The 17,797-nt window shown below is 49.1% G+C and overlaps 3 protein-coding genes and 1 pseudogene across 3 annotated transcripts; 3 read left to right on the top strand and 1 right to left on the bottom strand.

Moving 5' to 3' along the window:
- The first annotated feature begins 3,709 nt into the window (after positions 1 to 3,709).
- Positions 3,710 to 6,142, top strand: LOC120661564 (aspartic proteinase nepenthesin-1-like). Its single transcript, XM_039940463.1, has one exon. The coding sequence runs from the start codon at positions 3,766 to 3,768 to the stop codon at positions 5,101 to 5,103; it is 1,338 nt and encodes a 445-aa protein (XP_039796397.1). The 5' UTR covers positions 3,710 to 3,765; the 3' UTR covers positions 5,104 to 6,142.
- A 1,550-nt stretch (positions 6,143 to 7,692) lies between these two features.
- LOC120658957 (aspartic proteinase nepenthesin-1-like) lies at positions 7,693 to 9,156 on the top strand. The gene has a single exon (XM_039937064.1). It carries the CDS (start codon positions 7,694 to 7,696, stop codon positions 9,053 to 9,055), a length of 1,362 nt encoding a protein of 453 aa, XP_039792998.1. The 5' UTR covers position 7,693; the 3' UTR covers positions 9,056 to 9,156.
- A 590-nt stretch (positions 9,157 to 9,746) lies between these two features.
- Positions 9,747 to 11,074, top strand: LOC120662852 (aspartic proteinase nepenthesin-1-like). Its single transcript, XM_039941916.1, has one exon. The coding sequence runs from the start codon at positions 9,747 to 9,749 to the stop codon at positions 11,049 to 11,051; it is 1,305 nt and encodes a 434-aa protein (XP_039797850.1). The 3' UTR covers positions 11,052 to 11,074.
- A 3,368-nt stretch (positions 11,075 to 14,442) lies between these two features.
- LOC120662851 lies at positions 14,443 to 15,278 on the bottom strand (annotated as a pseudogene).
- Positions 15,279 to 17,797: the final 2,519 nt, after the last annotated feature.

Below are 17,797 nucleotides of genomic sequence, written 5' to 3'. Positions count from 1 at the left end.
GAACCATGCCTAAGCCGCCGCTACAGGCTTGATGTTGACATGGTGACTGATGAGTTAACATCGGGGTGGTGCTTGCATTGGGAGAGAAGCATGCACCGGGTGTACGGGACCATATCAGCTAAGGCCACAACAACAATACAAATGGGTGGAGCCGTGGAGCTAGGTACTAATTTACTGATAAGGTATTCCTGCACTAAACCGTAAAGATCTGATAATTGATTTGGTTTGAACAAAGAAACACTAGCTAGGTCTATTAAAAATGCCACCCGGTTTTTGTACGCCGCAGGTTTTCTACATCTTGGGTGTTGGGTGGTATTCAGGCGCACGCGGGTATCACCGGATTCGATCAGTTCATGCACCTGATGAGAGGCAACGCTTAGGTATCCTTCAGGTCAGCTTCAAAAGGGTTTAAGAGCATTTCTTTTATGTAGAGGGATCACCACACCTGAATGTGCATTATGGTCTTATTATCTTTTTATATTTTACTATTACTAATTGGAGGCTCCAAAGAGGAGTCTCCACATGAAACCACCTAAAATTCTAAGTGGACACTCTAAAAAATAGAAAAAATTTATAAATTCTCAAAAAATCAGAAACATCCAGCCATCAATCCAACAACTCTAATTATAATAATCATCGGATCTATTATCTTTTCTAATAAATTACCCACCTCTACCATTATGAAAATAGACTAAAGTAACCCCCTAAATATGTATCTAAATTATCCACCACCGCCATTATAAAAAAACTAAAGTAATCCCCTAATTTTTGTGTCAATTACTCACCTATGCATTATAAAAATAATATAAATAACCCCCTAAATTTGTATATAAATTATCCAATTATGTCATTATTAGAAGTTAAATTACTCCTAAATCTAAATCTAAATCTAAATTACTTAATTATAATAAAATATTAAAGTGTGCCAATATAAAATTCTAAATTACTATTTCTATCCTTATTAATATATTATTTATATTATTTTTTATATAAAAATACTACCCGTTCATGTATAACAGAGGAGATAAGAATAGCAACTCACGAAGAAATAGTTCAACTAAATATATATCGAATACATATAGAGTATGTTAGAATAGATGAAAAAGGGCGAATTATAATTATTGATCTCATTCTTATATTAATTCTAATTAGCTCGTTTTTGCCAATTGGAGGCTCCCATAGTCCCATATGACCTTCACTTTATTAATTAGTTGAATTACCTTAATGAAAATTCATGCAAAATCGATCTAAGGTAAATGTTACTCCTTCTATTCTGAAGTGTAAGACATTTTATATTGTCTTAAGTGAAATTGTTCTAAGTTTGACTAAGTTTATAGAAAAAGAATAGTAATATTTAATTATTAAATATAAGAATAATTAATTTATTTTCATAATTTACTTATATGATGTGTTAGTTGTTAATATTTTCTCTTTAAATTTAGTCAAATTTTGACTACTTTTTAAAACAAAGCAAGAAATATCTTATATTTCAGGACGAATGGAGTAGAACTAAATCTTTGATTCAAGGTATTGTAGTAGCTTCTCTTATTGAAATTAAAATCTATCTTCCATGAAGGTAGGTGGTCACAACTATAATATTTTATTTCATGATAAAGGTAGGACACACGCGTCTAACAGTTATATATTTTCAAATACCGTACCATATTACCTAATCCCTTAAAAATTCAACAATGACAGGATACATCCAAGTTGCAGGCTGTTGCTGCTCTTCCAGGGCAATTCACAATGCTAGAGCTAGCCCACCACAGCACACGGCGTGGCCAGTGGCCACCAGCAAACCATCTATTATCTTATTATTTGGCCAACAAACGGAGCCTCCACGTTTGCTCTCAAGACCTAGAAATTCCCACGTTAATCGGAGAAAAATAGAAAAACAAAAATTACCCACCACTACCATTATAATAAAAATTAGCCTAAAATAGCCCTGTGCCTAACTAAAAATCACCCACCAATACCATTATGAAAAATTAAATATAAAATACCATTTAGCTATGTACAGTTACAAACATATACTATTAATAAAAATTAATATTAACAACAATCAATCAAAATAAACAAAAATAGGAATACTTATATGCATAATATTATTAAAGCTTAACAAATCAAATTATTATTATAGGTAGATCATATTTGAATTGTTCTAACCAACAATAAGACATAATTTATGCTAATGAATAGGGGTGATATATGGTAAAAAAAAGTATAATGTTTAAGTGAGAATACAACGACGTGCAATTTTTTTAATTTTCAATACTAGCCGCGCAAATGCGCGGACTATACGTCTAGTTTTATATAACCAAGCAGCATTCCAATGCCATTCTTGTATACGGCCACGCTGCAGCTTGCTTACATGTCATCGACGACACAAATGGCGTTGCTCGCCGTTCTCATCTCCCTCGTCGGCGCAACACTTGCCTCCAGTGCCACCGGCTTCCGCGTAGAGCTCACGCGCATCCACTCCCGCCTCGGCGTCACCGCGTCCGAGTTCGTCCACGACGCCCTACGCCGCGACATTCACCGGCACAGAGCCCGGGAGCTCGCCGCGTCCTGCGGTGCCATGGTGTTCGCGCCGACTAGGAAGGACTCGCCCAGTGGCCCGGAGTACCTGATGACGCTGGCCATCGGCACGCCGCCGGGAAATCTATTCCTCGCGCGTGCTACTGGAGTTGGAGCTATCGCAGAAGGGAGGGCGGCGCTCACTGCAGGTGGGCCCGTGCACTGTGCATCTTCAACCTTGAGCTCGCGATGGTGGTTGGCGCCACCGGTGAGCTAGGGGTGGGGGAGGGGGTGGCCGGTGAGGGGTGGGAGGTGGGCGGGGCAGCTGCCGATGAGGTCGCCGTCGGCCGGGGTGGTGGCGGGAGGCGGCGGAGCTTTAGGTTCCGAGTTGTTCGGGGTGGGGCGGGCTCTATGGTCGCCGGACCTAGAGGAGAGGGCCGGGGGGGCGGCCCGGCGGCTGCGCTTCCGCGCCGCCGGCCGGCCGAGGACAACCGGTGGGCGGTGCCGGCGGCGGGGGCGAAGAGAAGGCGGCGCGGCGGTGGCGAGCTCGGTTAGCGTCGGCAGCGGTGGAGGGTGGCGGCGGAGGTGCCGCCGGAGCCAGGGAAGCGGGGGAGGCAGGGGAGCAGGCTGCGGGAAGGAAGAAGAAGAGTTTTCCGACTAGTAGCAACATAGGTGGTCAATTTACAGGCGATGCCTGCACCAGTCCATCTAGTAGCAACATAGGTGGTCAATTTACAGGCGATGCCTGCACGCGGTTTTTCCGACTATGTGGTCTGGTCTGAACCAGTCTATCCATCCCTGCATCTGACCTGCTTTTGGACCATGACGACGGCTGCTCCTTGGAGGAGGAAAAAGCGCCTAACAATTATCCAACGACCACAGGCCCCGTTCAATTTAGTAGAGCCACATGTTTCAACGAGCTTATTGCCCGCACGCCGAACAAATACCTCACCTAATCCCTTAAAAATTCGTCCCCCATACAATCGTAGGCGCCACCCTCTTGGCGTGAGCTTGACAACAATGCTGGAGCTGCAAACTGTTTCACCTCTTCCAGGCAACCCACCAGCTGAGAACCGGCACAAGATGGCGTGCTCTGACCAGGTACTGATCAGAGGCTAGTAGGAGTAGTAGCTTGGAGCAGGCCAACAGAACAGGCAAATGATCACCGTATATAAACCTCGCATTTTCGATGCCATTCTCGCATAATCCCAGCTGCACCTGCAACTACGTCTTGGGGATCAGATTCAGATGTCGTCGACCTCGCAAGTCGCGTCGCTCGCCGTGCTCGTCTTCCTGGTCTGCGCGACGCTCGCCTCCGGCGCCGCCAGCGTCCGCGTCGGGCTCACGCGCATCCACGCCAGCCCCGGCACTCCCGCGTCCCAGCTCGTGCGCGACGCGCTGCGCCGCGACATGCACCGGTCCGCCGGCCGCGCGCTCGCGGCCTCCGACAGCGCTGCTGCCACCACGGTGTCCGCGCGCACCCGCAAGGACCTGCCCAACGGCGGGGAGTATCTGATGACGCTGGCCATCGGCACGCCGCCGGTGTCGTACCCGGCCATCGCGGACACCGGCAGCGACCTCATCTGGACGCAGTGCGCTCCCTGCGGCGGACAGTGCTTCAAGCAGCCGTCGCCGCTCTACAACCCGGCGAGCTCCACCACCTTCGGCGTGCTCCCGTGCAACAGCTCGCTGAGCATGTGCGTGGGGGTGCTGGCCGGGCCGGCGCCGCCGCCGGGGTGCGCGTGCATGTACAACCAGACGTACGGCACTGGGTGGACGGCGGGCGTCCAGGGCTCCGAGACCTTCACCTTCGGCTCGGCAGCCGCCGACCAGGCCCGCGTCCCCGGGATCGCCTTCGGGTGCAGCAACGCCAGCAGCGACGACTGGAACGGCTCGGCGGGGCTCGTCGGCCTGGGCAGGGGCGCCCTGTCGCTCGTCTCGCAGCTCGGCGCCGGCAGGTTCTCCTACTGCCTGACGCCGTTCCAGGACGCCAACAGCACCAGCACGCTCCTCCTCGGCCCGTCGGCGTCGCTCAATGGCACCACCGGCGCCGTCCGCTCCACGCCGTTCGTCGCCAGCCCGGCCAAGGCGCCCATGAGCACCTACTACTACCTCAACCTGACCGGCATATCCCTCGGCACGACGGCGCTGTCCATCTCTCCCAACGCCTTCTCCCTGAACGCCGACGGCAGCGGCGGGCTCATCATCGACTCCGGCACGACCATCACGTCGCTGGCCAACGCCGCGTACCAGCAGGTACGCGCCGCCGTGAAGTCCCTGCTGACGCTGCCCGCGATCGACGGCTCGGACTCGACGGGGCTCGACCTGTGCTTCGCGCTGCCGTCCCCGACGTCGGCGCCGCCGGCCATGCCGAGCATGACGCTCCACTTCGACGGCGCCGACATGGTGCTCCCCGCGGAGAGCTACATGATCTCGGGCTCCGGCGTGTGGTGCCTGGCGATGCGGAGCCAGATGGACGGCGCGATGAGCACGCTCGGCAACTACCAGCAGCAGAACATGCACATCCTCTACGACGTCCGCAAGGAGACGCTGTCGTTTGCTCCGGCCAAGTGCAGCACGCTCTGACCAGATTTGTACAGATATATATACGTGTGAATAGGACTCATGATTTTTTACACACTAGATTATTGTCAACTAAACATTCTAATTCAATTATTGAAAAACTGAAAATTGTTCAGAATTTAACTGAATAGCACTCCAAATTAAATGTGGTTGAACAATTCGATGAGTGAGACGCCCAGTACATTTAGTTAGACACAAGCAAGCATAACAAAGATGACTAAACTAAGTAGCATACATATATATGTGTGTGATAAGGACACATGACCAAACGATATACTAATCCACAACCTTGATAATCTGCAACGTCATTGTTACCACATTGTCAACAAGGTCGACAATGCAGTCACGAATGAGGTCCCGGGGTAATGAACCAGATGTCAATTATTAGACCTTCGACTCTGACTCCGTCTTCTTTTCCTCTTGGAAGCCGCCTTCTGATGAGTTGGATTGGCATCATGGTTCCTCCTGAGCTTCTGCTCGTCCTTCTCCACTTGTAATAACACACAAACCAGCTCCGAGTAGGCGCGATAGTTTGCCACCCGAAGCATCCGATGGAGCATAAGCTGACTTGGCGGGATCGTAGACAAAGTCTTCTCAATCATTTCCTCATCAGTGACTTCTTGGTCACAGAGCTTCAGTTGAGAGACTATGCGCCGTAGGGCCGAATCATACGCAGCCACAGAGCTGAAGTTTGAGAAATACAAATGTTCCCAGTCAGACTTGGCTCGAGGCAGCTCTACCGCCTTCATCCCATCGAAGTGGTCCTTGAGGGATTGCCACAGGACAAGTGGATCCATTTCCAGATTGTACTCACTTTTGAAGTCTTCGTTCAGATGGCGCCGCATGTACAGCAGAGCCCGTTCCTTCTGCTGATCGCTGCATTCGGTGCCTGGGACGATTGTGTCGCTGAGATTGTTCCGGCCTAAATAAATCTTAACTTCACTAGCCCACATCAAATATTTTCTTCGCGCCCTGAATGGTACGAGCTTCGGAAAGTCTAGTCTCACAAAGTTAGACATATGTTGCTACAATTCATAAAAAAGATATTTAGTTGAGAGGGCTTATATATCTATGAAAGATTTATTCGTCCGATGAAAAGATAAATAGCAAGGAAATAGAAATGGAATAAAGACGGCAACATATCTGGTGGAAACCACAATCTTTATGAAAACTAAAGCAAATCACGGCAAAAAAGTCGTCTAAATTCACAAAAAAAATTACACATGTAGATGATATGATAATACACAATTTTATAAAATATTTTGCCCAAACTCAACTTCGTTTGTGAGATATAAAAATAAAAAATTTCTAACAAATCATTTGGACAAATTTCTGGCTTGAAATTTGTTATTTGTATATCTCATAAACGAAGTCGAGTTTGGACAAGATATTTACACATCATCTACATGCGTGATTTTTTGTGAATTTAGACAACTTTTTTGCCGTGATTTACACAGATTTTCACAGAGGTTATGGTTTTCACTATATATGTTCCCATAAAGACACATCAACCGCTATGTCTCTATGAATTGCAGTGACTTTATTTTAGTATCTAATTCGCAAAAGAGCTGTGCATCAGCCACTACCACTTGTGCAAATAGATCCAACCAAAGAAACAGCCAGGAAGGTTATACTGGTACACTACTCGATCTCAAAGAATTTTCAATGATTAATCAAAGGATCAAATAATTTGTTGAAATTGGGAATGAAATTTGCTGATATTCTGGAGCAACAGGAATACTTTGTAGAGTAGATTCAAACAGTTACAGTTAATCAGTGTAGATCTGAGAATTAAAACAGATTGTCCCAAACCAGGGCGTCAATCAGATAGACAAGTACTGTTAATCTAGTAAGAAAATTAACACGCAAACCAAACAAAAAAACTCGCATACGGTTCCAAGATTGAAAGAGAGCGATCGATCGTTGGAAGAGATACATGAACTCACACGCTGATCCCGTCGTCGTCGTCGGTGGATGCAGAGATCGCCGGCGGGAACCGGGAGGAGAGAACAGAGAAGTCCGTCGTCTCCCGTCCCGTCGAGAGCCAGAGAGACAACGACACTGATTTCTCCCTGCGGGGTAAACGGTTACCCTGAACGCAGTGTGGTACTGAACTACTGATAATAATGCTGCGGAGCCCTTAATTGCCGGCAGTTATACAGAGAGTAGTGGAGGAGACGCGCCGAATCGACCGTAATGGGCCCAACTTGGTGGGCTTGGAACGTGAGAGGCCGCGGCGCGAGTTCCCGTCTTGGGTTGTGGTTGCGAGCTGGGCCAATCAGTTGGGCTCGGTACGGTACGCCGGTCCACATAGCGCCTCCGTCATTCATATATATATATATATATAGCAGTCTGTGCTCGTTGTCGTCTTCCACACCACTCGTCATCGCCCTAACACAGAAGTATCCAACTGGCCAGACGAACGCGGACAAAATATTATAAACTTGTAACAACATTGCACGGACGGGAGACGCACTCCTCCGCCACCAATTCAATCATTCAAATTCATAATTTCCTATTCAAACCGATCACATATCTAGATTCCAGACCAAGTTCGTCAGGAATCCATGATCCATGGAACAGGATTACAGGAATGACCAGTCCCATCGTGCCCTCTCTAATGGCCTCCAAGCGATGGCTACTCCTCTGCCTGCTGCTCCCGTTGCCGTTCTTCGCCGTCCCCAGCAACCCAGGCCGTGTCATCCGCCTCGATCTGACGCACGTCGACGCCCGCGGGCCCCTCGCTGGGGCCGGCCGCGTCCGCCGCGCCGCCGACCGGAGCCACCGCCGGGTGAACGGCCTCCTCGCCGCGGCCACGCCGCCCTCCGCGCCGACGCTGCGGAGCGACGGCGGTGGCGCCGGCGCTGCCACGGCGGCGGCGGCCGTTCACGCGAGCACGGCGACGTACCTCGTCGACCTCGCCATCGGCACGCCGCCGCTCGCGCTCACGGCCGTGCTCGACACGGGCAGCGACCTCATCTGGACGCAGTGCGACGCGCCGTGCCGGAGGTGCTTCCCGCAGCCCGCGCCGCTGTACGCACCGGCAAGGTCCGCGACCTACGCCAACGTCTCGTGCGGCTCCAAGCTCTGCGAGGCGCTACCCCTGACCCCGAGGTCCTCCCGCTGCTCGGCGCCGGAGCCGGGCTGCGCGTACTACTACTCCTACGGCGACGGCAGCTCCACCGGCGGCGTCCTCGCCACGGACGCGTTCACGTTCGGCTCGGCCGCCACCGTCCACGGCCTCGCCTTCGGGTGCGGCACCGACAACCTCGGCGGGACGGACAACTCCTCGGGCCTGGTCGGGATGGGGCGTGGCCCGCTGTCGCTGGTGTCCCAGCTCGGCGTCACCAGGTTCTCCTACTGCTTCACGCCCTTCAACGACACGACGACGTCGAGCCCTCTGTTCCTGAGCTCGTCCGCGCGCCTCTCACCCGCCGCCAAGTCCACGCCGTTCCTGCCGAACCCGGCCGGCCCGCGGCGGGGCTCCTACTACTACCTCTCGCTCGAAGGGATCACCGTCGGCGACACGCTGCTGCCGATCGGCGGTGTTCCAGGTCACCGCGGCGGGCTCATCATCGACTCCGGCACGACGTTCACGGCGCTGGAGGAGCGCGCGCTCGTGGTCCTGGCGCGCGCCGTCGCGGCACGCGTGGCGCTGCCGCTCGCCACCGGCGCGCACCTGGGCCTCAGCCTCTGCTTCGCGGCGCCCGATGGGCGGGGACCCGAGGCCGTGGGCGTGCCGCGACTGGTGCTCCACTTCGACGGCGCCGACATGGAGCTGCCCCGGACGAGCGTCGTGGTGGAGGACAGGGTCGCCGGGGTGGCGTGCCTCGGGATGGTGAGCGCGCGGGGGATGTCGGTGCTCGGCAGCATGCAGCAGCAGAACATGCACATCCTGTACGACATCGAGAGGGGCGTCTTGTCCTTCGAGCCCGCCAACTGCGGCGAGGTCTAGGGTTGAGGACGATGCGTGGAACATGGCCCATATGTGTTCATTTTTTTTTGGCACTTTGGGTAGGTGTTACCCTAAATGCTAAATTGTAAATGGTCAGTCTCTTGCCGTTTGGCCTATTATTCATGCAGAACGCAATGTTTAAACGGACAAAACAGCTATTTAAATGATTAAAACAACCGATTAAATGAAAATGGTATACCGGTTTAAATGGTGTGTATACGGGCTAAATAACCGTTTAAACTAAAAATATCAAATCGTGGTGTGACACCGTTAGCCGGGAAACTCAAAGTAACACAAGAGCCTACTAGTTGACTTTTACCAAATACATCACTTGGGTTATGTAGAAGGGGTAAAAAGATGTTTTTGGTAGAACCCACCATCCAGCAAGTTCGGTCATCTGCAAGTCTCATTATTTTTGTTGTCAATGGCCTGCACGGTGCACGTCATTCGCTAGTTTCCCTTATTTTTCTAAAGCAACGCTAGTTTACCTCTCACTCTACGTTTCAACTTGAGATACAAATATAGATTGAATTTGCCAACGCATTATGAAAAGGATTCATAATATTACTCTGGAGAAATTAAATTCAATCAGGTCACCATCATACAATGTTTAAATTCAATCAGTGACCCTTTGGTTTTGTTTGATCAAAGCAAGCCAACGGAACGATAATGGAGGATGATGTCGCACGACATGGCGTGCAGACCTGCTCTGCTCACGCTCGCTGCTGCAGTCATCGGCCTCCTCCCGGCGGTGACTTCCGCGACGAGTCCTCTCGGTTTCCGCGCCACCATCACCCGCGCGCGCCAGTATCCCGGCAACTACTCCGCCGCGGCACGCCGCGACGGGCGCCGCCTCGCGTCCCTCTCCAACGCGGCCGCGGGAGGCGCGCGCACGAGCACGGGCACCTCCTCTCGTGGGCGTGGCCTCCTCCAGGCGCTGGTCGAGAACGGCGCGGGGGCGTACCACATGACCCTGTCCATCGGCACGCCGCCGCTCGCCTTCCCGGCCATCCTCGACACCGGCAGCGACCTCACCTGGACGCAGTGCGCGCCGTGCACCGCGTGCTTCGCGCAGCCGACGCCGCTGTACGACCCGGCCGCGTCCTCCACGTCCTCGAGGCTCCCCTGCGCGAGCCCCCCGTGCCAGGCGCTGCCGAGCGCCTTCCGCGCGTGCAACGCCACGGGCTGCGCCTACGACTACCGCTACACCGTCGGGTTCACCGCCGGGTACCTCGCCGCGGACACGCTCGCCCTCGGCGGCGCCTCGTTCCCCGGCGTCGCGTTCGGGTGCAGCGCGGCGAGCGGCGGGGACATGGACAGCGCCTCGGGCATCGTGGGGCTCGGGCGCGGCGCCCTGTCCCTCGTGTCGCAGCTCGGCGTCGGCCGGTTCTCGTACTGCCTCCGCTCCGACGCGGACGCCGGCGCCAGCCCGATCTTGTTCGGATCCCTGGCGAACGTGACCGGCGGCAGGGTGCAGTCCACGCCGCTGATCCAGAGCCCCGTGGCGCGACGCGGCCCGTACTACTACGTCAACCTCACCGGCGTCACGGTCGGTGCGACCGACCTCCCCGTCACGTTCGGGTTCACGGCGACCGGCGCGGGCGGGGTGATCGTGGACTCCGGCACGACCTTCACGTACCTCGCGGAGGCGGGGTACGCGATGGTGAGGCAGGCGTTCCTGTCGCAGGCGTCCGGCCTAGAGACGGTGAGCGGCGCGCCGTACGACTTCGACCTCTGCTTCGCCGCTGGTGCCGCGGCCGCCGCCGTGCCCGTGCCGAGGCTGGTGCTGCGCTTCGCGGGCGGCGCGGCGTACGCCGTGCCGCGGCGGAGCTACTTCGACGCCGTGGACGAGCGCGGGAGCGTGGCGTGCCTGCTGGTGCTGCCGACGAGGGGCGTGTCCGTGATAGGCAACGTGATGCAGATGGACCTGCACGTGCTCTACGATCTCGACGGCGGGACCTTCTCCTTCGCGCCGGCGGATTGCGCTAGCCTTTGATTCAGTTGTTGTCCACTCACAGCTCGGGAATTGTATATACGTTGTTTCATCTTGCACGTCTTCTTCCCGTGGGTTTGATGTTCAGCCGTTCAGGGTGTCCTTTGTGCCGTGCACTGCAGCGACTGAATTTCGCTGGTTATTTATATGCTCCGTTGACTACATTCAACACTTTGCACTTTGTACATCTTATACAAAGTGCCCTTTTGCGTACAGCAATAGAATAGAGTCGCTCACTTTTTAACGTGGTATCACGGCTATGATCTTATGCATGTAAAAGGGAAAGGTCGTCTGATCTACACCTTCAAATTATTATAAAAGTTCGATTTTCAACATTCAACTACAAAACCGATAAAATAGACTATCCAACTATTAAAACCAGACGAATTTGACTCTTGGGGTGGTTCGAAGGTGGTTTTGTATTTTATTAAAATTTTAAAAATTATAATTAGATCTAGAAATCAAAACTAATTTATTTTAAATCAGAAAAATATGAAACTAGCACCAAAATTTCTTAGAATGTAATCTATCTGTTACGGCCCTATTTGAATGTTAATTATTCAAAAATAATAGGAGTAACTACAAACAACCAAATATTATGAACACAAAAAATTGGATATGAATAACTGGCAAGCATCGTGCTAATAGATAGATTAAAGTTTTAGAGAACTTTTGATACCCATTTTATATTTTTTTAACTTAAAATGAATTAATTATGATTTTTAGTTTAAATTTGGATATTTTTAATTCTCGCAAAATGGAAAACCACCTTCGAAACCACCTAAAGAGCAATACCGGTTTCATTAGTTGGATGACTTTTAATTTTAAACCGACATAGCAGCAGTCCGAGCAATATGGTGGTCTATAGGTAGTATTGGTCTGGAATTACCGAATTAGTCCACACATGACACAATAGAGACGACAGTTAATTGATACATGTTTCAGTAGTTTGGCAGAGCAATATTTAGTGCAATGGCGATGATGAAGGTGATAAGCACAACGAACAATGGCCTTCCAAGGCTCTGGAGAAAATGGCTTCTTGCTAAAAGGCACAGCAACTGTAGCAGGCTCGACGGACGCTTGTGTATGTTTTGCTCTCCACAGCCCGAGATCCCAGGCGATCCAAATGCTAGGGAAGCACAAGAGCACTGAAGCCAAGGACACCGCATACACAAAGACGATGAACCAACGGTTGGCATTACCTAGCACGAGGTGAAACCCAAAAGCAAACGTAGCCATCATAAACAGCGCTCCAATCGGCACCAACCAACCCCCCAGGATGTTGTACCAGAATCGATGGTTGCGTGGGATCTCTCGCGCACCACCGTACACGAAGAAGCAGGAAGCTATGATGGAGCAGAGGAAGGCCATGGTGTCTGACACGCCGAATGCTCTGAATGCAAACCTTCGTGCTAGAATTGCTGTCCCTGCACCTGGGTGGTCATCGGCGACGAAACCTCCTGGCGCGGTGAAAGCGGCCGCGAATGCCACGGTGGCGATCAGGACTGATGCAATGGTTCCGGTTCGTGCCAAGTCATCTTCTTCGTTTAACGTTTCCTCCCCAGTCAGTTGGTTCCTCTTCTGAAACGAATAGGAGTGTTTGCTGTCCGCGTATGAGGTTTGAATTCCGTCCAAAGTAATGGTTGCTCTCGACCAATACTTCTCAACACGACAAAATGTGGATTATGTGGACCATATATATTGGAAAACAATTGTATTAACCCTCCATGAAGAGTAGAAACAGAAGTATATTTTAGAAGAAAAAGGTATATATACAAAAGCAGGGTTAATTTTGTAACCATGTGCATCGTGTCCCACAAAATAGTGTTGTTTATCCTATAATGAGATCCATTTATCAAGACGTATAGAGCCAATCAAATATTTAGAATAAGTATTATAAGAGGTAGTAAGCAGGGGCGGAGCTAGCGTGTAGCGTGGGTGCAGGGGGGCTCCAGCCCCCCTAGCCCCACAACTCCATTGGAGCCCCCATGAGCCCATCCTACAAATTTGAGAAGAAAGAAAGAGGGAAGGAGAGGTGGGAGGAGAAAGAAGAAGAGAGCCCCCCCTCCCCCCCTAAAACTCAATCATGAATCTGCCACTAGTTGTAAGCAGACTAAATGCTTAGATGGAGGAGAGAGTTGAGGAGAGAGAGGAGAAGCGGGTTGTAAGCTTACAACCGGTTTTAACACAAGAACCAAGAAACTTTGTGATAGAGACAAGTGAGCCATATACTAATGATGAAGAACTAAATACTATACGAGTGGAGTAGGAGGTAGGCTATAAGGATCCTTGTACCAGCAGCCGGCTGTATCATTAACTTTACTCTTAGCACATGTTACTTTTCTAGTTCCAATACATATGCATTCATTGAGAAAACAGAAAAACTAAAGAAATAACACGGTTTTCAACCACAATTGCTAGAAGTAATTAGAGGTAACAATGTTATTTCTTAGAATGAGTAATGAGTCTAAAATTCTAAAAAACCACTTATTTTGAGACGGAGGGAGTATATAGTATATGCAAAGTAACTGCATAGAAACTTGATTCAACTTAGGAATTTGACTTCAGATAAAACTAAAATAATTTATTTTTTTCTAAACACCCCGCTAATAGTTATTTAGCTATGACTAATTATTATTATTAGCTAGCTAACTATTAGCATTAATAATGAATCCAAACAGGACTAATGCCATCTCCATAACAAAGAAATAGATTGATGCATGCATGGCCAGGTAACATAAACTCACCAGGAAATAGTACCACCTTCCAGGAGCTAATGCACGGCGACCAAGATCCCCAGCAGTAAGGCCATACTTATTGGTAACACCTGTTTCCACGGTCATCGTCTGCAGTAGCAAGCTAACAATCCGTGGAAATCCATGTTTTACAGCTAAATGGAGTGGTGTATTGCCTTCATGTTCTGTCGCATTCAACAGCACAGCAAATGCGTCATTTTGGCAGATGTAGCGAAGTAGCGAACCACCGTTTCCTGATCGTGCTCAACCGCACAGTGAAGCAGGTTTCTTCCTTTATCATCAACCAGCCCGTAGTAGTCGGGGCACTTCTTTATGAGTTCGTCAATAATCCCAGCTCTCCCTACCATAGCAGCAGTATGCACAGCATATAAACCGCGGTTATCGGAAATGTGAACTTGCTCCATGGATGTGCGTTCATCTAGGAACAGTTGGACAACATCGAGTTTTCCATGCATCACTGCAAATTGGAGAGGTGTTCTCCCTGACGAATCAACTTTGGTAAGCAAGGTTGGACCTTCAGGCTTCCAATTCAGTATCTCTTGAGCCATTTCTGATCCAAAAGGGGCGCGGCAGTTTGTCACCACATGACAGAGCACAACTTAACTTGGAAACGAAGACAAATACGAGCTGGAATAAAGCTACGAATTTAAACAACGGCAAAACCGAACTTTAGCATTCTGCTGTACCGGCGATTTTAGTGTCGTACCTTTGCTTATGGTTGCAGCGACATGCAAAGCAGAGCGTCCCTCCGGACCCTTAACCGACGCCGGCGATGGCGTTCCGTCGTGCGACCGCCGCAGAAGGGTCCGAACCATCTTCACCGAGCGGTCGGTCGACGCGGCCAAGTACAGCGGGGAGAACCCATCTTCAGATGCTAATGACGCCTGTTCGGGCGCCTCCGTCATAAGCAGGTCCACCACCCCGGCATGGCCGTGCCGGACAGCTTCATACAGGGCGGTGGCGCCAAGGCTGTTCCGTGCCAGAAGCGCCGCTGCCTCATCCGCTCCGCCGGCGCGCATCGTCGACAGGAGACGCGCCGCCACCTCCCGATGGCCGGCCTTCGCCGCGCAGTGCAGTGGCGTGTCGAGGCTCCAGTTGCGCGTGGGCGTGGCGTGGCTACTAGCGAGGGCGCCTTCTCGCAGACGACCGCGGCGAGCTCGGCGCCTCGGCATGGCCGCGGCTGGCGACAAGGTGCAGCGCCGTGTTCCCATTGCGGCGACGGCGGCGGCGCTGCACCTGGTGAGGCGCCGTTGACGTTTATCGCGACGTGGCCGTCCGCTTGCAAGCGGTGTTCGCCGCTCAATAGCTCCTGCAAGCGGGCAGCATCACCACCGGTCAGCGCTTGCAACAGCTCTGCGCTCAGTATCATCTGCTCCGGCCCGAATTCCAGTGGCGCGGCAAGAGCTTCCGCCATGATCTACTAGGAGCTTAGCTTAGAGCAGCTGGACCGACCTACTTGCTTTGCTTTCTTGGGGTGCTTTGTGCGAGATACAGGGACAGACAAGTGGTTAATGAGAGTCAATGGTCGTATATATGCGGCGCCGTGCAAGGAAACGACATTGGAAGTTGCCGCGCTATACTCAGTAGTTCATACTACTCCTCTGCAGTTGCTTGGAGTATTTGCTACCATGCTACGACCGACTTGCTGCTCTGTCAACAGTCAACAAACTATCTTGCCGTTGCTTTCACGGTCCCCTCTGCAGCCTAACTTTGCCCTAATCCTCACTAGAACAAGGTGAATACCAGAGCGTTGTTGTGGGAACTTCACATACATATGATGTTGATGATAGTATGATCCAAATAACAATTACTAAGTTACAAAATAGACAGGGACGTACACTGGTAGAAAAATGATTTCGATGACACTAGCCTTTTATTTCTAGTAACGAACATCGCTAACACCGCCACTAGTACAATTAAGCTTGGTTGTGAACTTTGCCGGTGTACATGGATTATTGCGGGGTGACGGGCCCATACCTATTCTAGCGCCACAGTGGTGCGACAGAGGCTTCACTACACCAAGCGTGATCAAGAGAGTTACGGATTGCAAATTTTTATTTGATACGTTATTTTAAAATATTTGTTGAAAACACATTCGTATTGCATAAATTTATGATCATGAATAACATATGAAATTCTAACGGTCAAAATGTGGTATTAGACCATCTTATCTTACTACTACTAGAGGCTCCTTTGAAGTCTAAACGTGAAACCACCAAGGATTCTAGATGAACACTCTTAAAAATAGAAAAAAATACTAGAAATTCTCATAAAAATTAGAAACATCCGGTTATCATCAATCCAACAACTCTAATCATAATAGTTTCTTTCTATAGGGATAAGAACCTTGTCTTCTATATTTCGAGGGATAGTTATAGTCATTGGATCTGTTATTTTTTCTAATAAATTATCCACCTTTTCCATTATGAAAATAGACTAAAGTAACCTCCTAATCTTCGTATCTAAATTATCTATCTCTACCATTATTAAGAAAATGTAAAGTAACCCCCTAATCTTCGTGTAAATTACCCATCTATGCCATTATAAATATAATACAAATAATCACATAAATTTGCATATAGATTATTCAATTATATCATTACTCAAAGTTAAAGTAATCCTGAAATCTAAATCTACATTATATAACTATAATAAAAGTTAAAGTGCACCAAAATAAAAATTCTAAATTATTGTTTATATCATTATTAATCTATTATTTATGTTATTATTTATACAAAAATACAACCCATGATAGGTGCACCATATATTCATGTATGAATTATGATGGAAGACAAGAAGATAAGAATACTAATTCAAAAGGTTCAATTAAATATATATCAGACATACATGAAGGTGGGATGCAAAATGAAATCTATTGTAACTAGATAAATTGTAAATATATATTTTGGAGTATGTGTTTGAATATTTAATAGATGAAAGAGGGCATGAAATAGATAATTATACTTATTAGCTATAAACTTTATGAGGAATGAGAGTACTATATCCTGCTTGTGATGAGTGAATTGTCAACCGTGCGGTGTGATCATACGCTTGGTCTTTGGATTGCAGGTACACGGACGTCGAGTGTCGACGGAGAGTTGCCGTGGAGGAACTCGGGCCCGGCAGCAGCTGTGGCGTCCACTCCTGGATCGAGGGCGTAAGCGGCGACTGAAGGCGGGTTTCTTGGTTTGCGCCACAAAACCAAGGAGGCTGACAGCGGTTGAAGACGCCAAGTCGTGGAGGCACGGGCGTCGGTCTCGGGACTGACGGAGGTGACGGGCGTCGACGTCGTCTAGGGCCTCGACAAATCAAGGAAAATTCAAAAATTGCAAAGTAAATTTTGTTCTTTTTGTTTATTTCGGCTGATATTTTGGTAAATGCATAACAAATCAAGGAAAATTCAAAAATTATAAAGTAAATTTTGTTTGGATTCCTAAATCAAGATCTTCAGAGGAAAAATATTCATGCATGTGAAATGTCAATTCTACCCCTGCTAAAATTTTTGTTTGTGCTTAAGCTAGTTTATTTTGTATCTGTTGTTCTGTTTGTCTAAAAATCCTGAAATTTTTGTGGTAGACTACTTTTTGCATGTGTAGTCCACTGAAAAATTCTCAGATGCTTAGCCTATGTGCATGTTTGTGGATCTATTATTGTTTGATTTCCATCCTAGGGCCAAAATAAATACTTTTCTATATCAATTAATGTTGGTAATTATTTATGCACTCCTTGTCAGTAGCTTGTCATGCTGGTAATTTTTGAGCGGCTAGATTAGGTCTACGAGCTATGTTTTTGCCTTTATTTTGTTCCTAGCTGCGGCGTTCTTTTCTTTTGTGGCTGCTAAATAAACTATTTTTCGGCAGCGTATCTTTTTAATAATTGCTTGGTCTTTGTAATTCTTCTGTTCTTGCATTAGGGTCTGATTATGGTACGCTTGGGAATGACCTGGTCCTAATTGCTTGCTAGCTAATTAGAGTCTCCAGTTAGTTTGCATTG

This window comes from Panicum virgatum, chromosome 2N (assembly GCF_016808335.1).
Source record: "Panicum virgatum strain AP13 chromosome 2N, P.virgatum_v5, whole genome shotgun sequence".
Taxonomy (NCBI): Eukaryota; Viridiplantae; Streptophyta; class Magnoliopsida; order Poales; family Poaceae; genus Panicum; species Panicum virgatum.
Note: the sequence above shows the minus strand (reverse complement) of the source record. Positions and strands in the feature narration are given on the sequence as shown.

Coding starts and splice junctions, on each gene's coding strand:
- LOC120661564 (XM_039940463.1), top strand. CDS start 3,766: ATGTCGTCGACCTCGCAAGTCGCGTCGCTCGCCGTGCTCGTCTTCCTG.
- LOC120658957 (XM_039937064.1), top strand. CDS start 7,694: ATGACCAGTCCCATCGTGCCCTCTCTAATGGCCTCCAAGCGATGGCTA.
- LOC120662852 (XM_039941916.1), top strand. CDS start 9,747: ATGGCGTGCAGACCTGCTCTGCTCACGCTCGCTGCTGCAGTCATCGGC.